This window comes from Spea bombifrons, chromosome 4, assembly GCF_027358695.1.
Source record: "Spea bombifrons isolate aSpeBom1 chromosome 4, aSpeBom1.2.pri, whole genome shotgun sequence".
Taxonomy (NCBI): Eukaryota; Metazoa; Chordata; class Amphibia; order Anura; family Pelobatidae; genus Spea; species Spea bombifrons.
The window spans coordinates 69,606,628-69,613,871 of NC_071090.1; the positions used below are offsets into that span (position 1 = coordinate 69,606,628).

General features: G+C 38.1%; 1 protein-coding gene across 1 annotated transcript; it reads right to left on the reverse strand.

Annotated features, from left to right (window-relative positions):
• LOC128490261 (carboxypeptidase A1-like) lies at window positions 1-6,064 on the reverse strand. The gene is made up of 11 exons (XM_053462079.1): window positions 6,000-6,064; window positions 5,185-5,266; window positions 4,968-5,102; window positions 3,670-3,768; window positions 3,290-3,391; window positions 2,746-2,844; window positions 2,475-2,585; window positions 1,637-1,727; window positions 991-1,190; window positions 675-759; window positions 1-188 (listed from the first exon to the last, which is right to left on the reverse strand). Exons 1-11 carry the CDS (start codon window positions 6,062-6,064, stop codon window positions 1-3), a joined length of 1,257 nt encoding a protein of 418 aa, XP_053318054.1.
• Window positions 6,065-7,244: the final 1,180 nt, after the last annotated feature.

Genomic DNA, 7,244 nt, shown 5'->3' on the forward strand with positions numbered 1-7,244 from the left:
TTAGTATGGATGGTCTTTAACATGTTTCATTATTTCCACGAGAGCCAACCATGTCTCTTCAGCAGTTGGGATGATCTGACTGGCAGGTAGAATAAACCCATATTTCCCAGTGTCTCTTAACTCAAAAGTGTAGGAGTACTTAATCCCGTTATCGTAGCCCCAGTCCGTGGTTGTACCATCTGCTTGATCTAGAGTGACAAAGTCAAATGAAAGCATTATCCAAAAAGACAGAATTATGGCCAACATAAACAACATTTTTGTGTCATTAACGCTGTCCTCTGGTCAACATTTTTGTGATTGTTAAAACGGTGTAAAATGCATCAATAATAGATAAATGATCATAGGATTATTTTCTCTCTGCACCGGCTTGTGTCTTTTTCTTTTAATAAGTTGTTTCATGATAATTTACTTAATTACCTTGGACATATCAGATTCAATGATATGTATGGGATAAGAGAATGAAAACAAATAGCATTTCAGACTAGGTCAAAATGGAAGCACTAATACGGCGTATGAACAGCACTGTATATAATTGGCAACAGACTTAACAATAATAAGAACATTTCCTTTTTTTGGGAAGATGAATATCCATCAATTTGATCCAACTGTGATTTATCACCTGTTAGCTACATACAGTCTTAATTAATATATTTATAGAATATGTATGTACTTACATATAGTAGCTATAGTTGTTCCATAGGTATATCTGGTCTCATACAATGAAGATAAAGCTGTTGCTGCTTTTTTGGCCAACTCATTCTGTAAACAGAATATGTTTAAATACAAAGGTCTAATTATCTCTAGAGATATAATTTATGTACAAAGTTATAGCCAAAGCCTTCCAAAAAGGGGAAATATATATAATATATATATATTACCATCATTAATCTTACAGCTACAAAGACAAACACGTTGAAAAGAACAATGCCCAAAATAGATTAAACTGTGCAAACATTCTGCGAGGAAATATATCACATGTCATACTCTTACCAACTCCTCATGGTCAGGGGCAAGTGAATTAGTATATCCATATGGAAATAAAAGCATCTGAGAGTAACTGTGGATGGTGAGTAGGGCCTTAACATTCCCATGGTCCAAAATAAAGTCAGCTACTGATTTAATTTCTGGCTCGGAGTGAGGATAGGCTCCATGATATGTTTCAGCGCATGGATTACTGGAGGAACCAGGACCTGATCAAGAAGAATATCATACATGTTATATTGTTGAAGAAATACATATTTGCCAGGTAAACAGTGTTTGCTAGAACCTTGTAGAACCTGATCTTCTTACTTCCATATCATATACAGTTATACTATTATTGGAATAGTATATCCCAAACACAACTCCTACCTCAACTGTGATCTCCTCAGTTATTATTGTGAAATGTAAAATTGGTGAAAGAAAATTTAAAAAGTAGCATTATTTTCAGGATGAAGACCTGAAGTAGTGTTGAATCACTCCTATCGTATTATTCTGAGTTTCTGGTAAACACACTTTCATATTGTTGCATTAGCCTATTTAATCTATTAAGATTATGGTTTTCCCACAAGTATATATATATATATATATATATATATATATATATATATATATATATATATATATATATATATATATATATATAGTATTGTTGCACCTCCAAATCCAGCATTCCAGTTCCTGTTTGGATCCACACCAACACACTGAGAGCCCACGTTAATGGACCTGGTCTTCCGCCACATGCGATTCTAAAGAACATAAACATCAAAGACACAGCTGTAACCATTAAGTTAATGATCATATGGTAGCTCTTGGGAATGGTATTTTGTATACCAATATCAAATACAACACCCAGGGCCGGCCCGACAATGGAGCCGAGTGGGGCAACCGCTCCAGGCGGCACTTTTGAAGGGGCGGCACTTTGCTGCCCCAAGCCCTTTTTTTTTTTTTAAAGCCGAGAAGAGAGAGAGAGAGGGCGCCGAGTGGTTTTATCTTACCAAGTTGTCAGTACCCGCTCGGTGCCCCTCTCTCTCTCCTCTGCGAGCCCTCTAGCTCGGTCTCGGTGCCGGCTTGTAATGTTGAGTGCCGGAAGATGATGTCATTTCCGGCGCTCAGCATTATAAGCCGGCACCGAGACCGACCAGGGAGACTCACCGCGGGACTGCTGAAAGGTAAGTACGGGGGGGGTAGATAATGGGGGGGCGGCAGGGAGAGGAAGGGTAGATAATGGGGGGGGCGGCATTTTAAACTTCGCCCCGGCGGCATTTTGTCTTGGGCCGGCCCTGACAAAACCCTTATGCCAATATGGACATATGTATATAAAAAAAAATCCTGCTCTAAATTGAGACAAGTTTTGAATACATAAAAATTCCATGCAGAAACGTGCAGATTAAGACAAAAAGGTATGTAACGTTTGAATCCCTATGGGAAGAAGGTGGGTAGAAGGATAGGATTGAATCTAGAAAGAGGTCTCTTTTAGAATGATAACACTTTACCGTAGAGTGAGTATATGAATAACCATCTGGATTTGTGACAATGAGTAGAAAGATGTCAAGTTGTTCAATAATATCTGTTACTAGTGAGTCTTTCCCATAGCTGCTTGCGATCTGTAATAAACAATAAAAAAAATATATGGTTTTGGGGCTTTGAACCAAAAACTGTAGGAAGATGTGTACCTCTAGGTATAGATTGTGATTTAGAATCACAAATGCATACATTGCATAGAGATTAGCAAAACAAATCTATTCACTGGCTTTTGTTCATAACCTTTTTAGCAGTCCAGATACCGGTGGCTGGTGTAATCCACTCTCGAGCATGAATACCATTGTCAATCCAGATCGCTGGTTTATTGTCTCCAGTGCTGAACTGAAACAACCAGTAAATAGTAGTGTCAAATTCTTAAGTTACTCATAACTGCAAAATTTTTAGCACGGAGCATCAACTTTGCCAATGTTAAAAAAATCATACTTGCAAGTTATAAGATGAGACACAAGACAACAGTCTTATAAACATGTGTTAATTGTATTTGGCTGGCAATAGCTACGAGTGGAGGACTGCGAGCTGGGGCTGGCTTGGTTCCAACTATTTCATTTTTTTAGGATGTTGTCTCAAACATATGCTTGCTAGGACTTTGCAGTTCAGTCCAGCGTGGCTCACATGTCGCTTGACAGGCCAAGACAGGATCTGCCTTGTCTCAGGCACGGCTTGCGTTGTGCCACCAGCCAGCAAGCCCACCTCTAATACTAATGCATGTTATATATGATCAGTTAAAGTGACATGAATTGCACCAGTGTAGGACAGGTTCTCTTACCTTTAGGACATACAAGGGCCGACCTTCAGAACTGTGACCAATATTAATCTTGCTGACAAGCTTTGGGTATTCAGAAACCAGGTTATCAATCCAGCTGTAAATCTAAAACATATACAGGGCAGAAAAAGAACTATAAGGACTGGTGTATATAAAGTGGGCATGGGGTATGTTTGCAAAGTGATCTTTTCACCATAGCAAACAATAGAATGGCCCATATGAGCATGAAGATTGCAATGTTATGTCATGGGGGTGGTATGGTCCACAGTGTATAACAAGATAGGGGAGGTGGGCAGACCTCACATGAAGTTTAAGGGTGGTCTTAACATGTTTGCTATTTAAATATTTGGTTATGGCATATTTGCATATAACTATATCCCAACCTCATCCAGTGTGTGATAGGTAGAATAGCTGAAACTGTTAGTTCTTCTTTCCTGTAGCCTGGATGCTTTCATATCCTGCTGCTCCTGGTCAAGTAATGCCTGTTACCAAATCAAGAGAAACCAGTGAAAGAAACAGATAAACAAGCAATTTATAAATGTGATTTTCAAATTGGTGTAAAATTGTAGTAAGGTCCATTTTCCTACAATGGTTCCATTGCTTTAGTTTCCAAGCTGCATTTCAATGACAAAGGCTATTTGGTAACCCAGCTGAGACTCTGAGATACTGGCCAATTCCTACTAAATTCAGTGAGGGATCAGTGTGGAGTTTATGGGATAAATTTATGTATGAGCCTGAGTTTTTAGGTTGTTTTTTTTTTCATTCTTGGCATCAAGGCGCCTTTTATAATTAAGCTCACACTTCTTGCCAATTTAATAAAATTAATTCCCACAGACATTGGACCCTTAATAATATGGTCATCAATACCTAGGTTTGAACCTAATGCAGCCTTCACACCAAGCACCAACTGCACTCCATAATAATAATAACCCTTTCAATGACATATAGGTGTGCAATGTGCTATTAAATAATACATTTGGTGACCAGGTTTATAAAAAAAAGCAAACAAGTGGGGCTTATTCTATATATTGTTTTATGTAGCGCCATCATATTCCATAGTGCTGTACAATGGGCAGACAGGACATAACAAAGTACAGAACAATTTGACTTACAGAAACAACAGGTGAGGTGGGCCCAGCTCAAACGAGCTTACCCTTGATTCTTAAATGCGACAGACATCTATCACTGGCCCGACCAGCCTAGCAGGTACCTTGGGGTCAATTCAATGCCAAAAGGCATGTAAACATTTAACTTAATCATAGATTATAGTCTGATAATTCTACATCAAAAACACTGCCGACCAAATCAAAGCAAACGTCCGCACCTCCAGCTGAGAAAGAACATAAGCTTTAAAGTAGCTGTAAATGTTTTAAGAGTTTCATAAAAGTAAAGTCTTGGATTTTAAACATGCAAGAATTGGAGATTTGAGGTCGCATATAGCTTTGTCTTGTTATAAAATATTACCTGCCATTTTAATGGTTGAATTGGAAAAACATCCACAAGTGTCTGCGTCCAGTACCAGTGCCAGTGTTTTTATATTGATCCAGTAATTGTCCAGTAACTATGCTTGTCCATACATCTATACATACTGAGTTAAAGTAAGCCAACATTTTTTCAGTCTCTCTGGTATATTGTAATGTTATGCTAATTACAAAAAGTGTTATTCTATAGTATCAGGTACCTGCACATCTTCTATCATAATGGAATAGGGAATATTGTTGGATTCCAAAAACACTTTTGCACCCTGCAGACTGGTGAAAGGAACACTCACGTCCATAGAAAGACCAAGTTTAGTGGGGCTGCGCCAAATGTCAATCTGCGTTGGGAAAAAAACATTGCAATGAGTGATATATATATATATATATATATATAATCAAAGTATTGATTGAAGCTTGCACCTGCAGATGTTCGGTGGCTACCAGTTGCCTTAGAAGCTCCAGCTGTACGTTGTCTCTGGCATATACACGCAGAACCTGATCTCTGTGGGAAAAAGTATACATTAGATGAATTATATAAATAAATATTCAGGCTTTGCACAACAAGAAATAAATATAAAGTGTTTTTTTGTGCAATAAAGTGCTAATATACAGACATATAAGTGGGAGGGGGGAGAGCACAAAGCTTAACACTTTTGGTATTTTAGGCAGCTTTTCTCATATAGGCAGTTGCTGACGGGAAGCACTGGGGGGGTTGTTGGCATGCAGCCCATTGAAAGATTGTTGCTATTCATAGATTAATTATTTGTCTAGATAAAATAAATCGAGAAAATTACACAATAATCTTGCTTAGAACATCATGCCTATGAAGACGAGTATAGGTGACATTGTACTGATGACTTGCTGGTTGACGAGAAAATTGCAGACTACTTAATATCAGCACATGCACTAGATGTATGGGACAAATAAAATGTATTGCCGCTTGTGGCATAACTGGATCATCTTTAATATGCAATGGTTTTATTCCATAAATAATTTTATCACCTACAAATGCTTTGTTGTCACAGATCTCATGCCTGTTGAAAATGATTTGCACATTTACAGTACTGTATGTGTATGTGTGTGTGTATATATATATATATATATATATATATATATATATATATATATATATATATATATATGTGTGCGGTATATATATATCATTACTATAGCAAGTGGTTTAATGTGAAGATCCCCCTTATCTGCCTGACATTGAAATCAAAGACAAAACTTACCCAACATAGAGATTTTGGTTCCAGGCTGGAACCAGCAGAATGCTTAGAACTAATAGGATCCTCATATTCAACAATTTTCCAAATGAAAAACTTTCTACAAGTGATACGGTTTATTTATAAGGTTTGAATTTGTATCAAGGACATTATAAATCAATGGCTATTATTCATGCCAGCATTTTACCATGTGTCTAGAGGAACCCCCCCTCCCATTCAGTACATTTTATACAGTATCAAAGGTGAGTACACCCCTCACATTTTTGTAAATATTTTATTATATCTTTTCATGTGACAACACTGAAGAAATAACACTCTGCTACAATGTAAAGTAGTGAGTGTACAGCCTGTATAACAGTGTAAATTTGCTGTCCCCTCAAAATAACTCAACACACAGCCATTAATGATTAGTGAAGGGTTTAGCTGGCCCTACAGATTATACAGGGCCAGCCAAAAGCTTCTTACAGCAGATGCCCACTGTGGTTGCACTTTCAAAGTATAGTGAAGTCAAGGAGCTGAAGCACAACTCCCCTATAAACTCTCCAGTCAACTGTGACTATAGTGCATAAACCACAAAGAGCTCATGTAATGGTTTAAAGAGTCGGGCTTCATGAGCCAAGCTGTTGGCTTAACAAGCTAGGGGTCTGGGCTGACTAGCCCACTTGAGTTTAGTCACATAATGAAATTCAAAATCATTATCTCTATATCAATACTACCCAGAACAAACATGTTTCAATAAAATGATTAATTAGCCCAATTTGACAGGAAACGGAAAACTCATTTTTTACTACAAACTGGCTAAGGTGATGGGGGCTGTAGCACACCAACAGCTTATAGTCTGGCCTGTTGATATCTCTTCATGTGTAATTATTCGCTGGGAAACTATAAACATCCCGCATCTGTTGAGGTTAGCGTAGGACAGAGAGATACGCCGGTTCAATTCCCGTAAAGAGATGCCAGGGAGTAAACAGAATAGGAGAGAAATCGTAACACATTTCATAATTCTAAGGAATCCATTCTATTAATTTACTATGAAAATCATTTTTTTCCACTCAGATAAGACTTTACATCATCTAAATTGAGCCTATATCAGGGTCAGAACAAGAGTAGCTTGTGTCCTGTTCTTCATTTATGTCCCATGCATGTAGTGGTGACTCGAGAACAGGGGAGGGCTGGCAGCCTAAGGCCTGGGGGGCAAGTCAAGTGAAGTGGCTCCGCCCCCTCGCACTCACCTTTCACCCCTCACGCTGC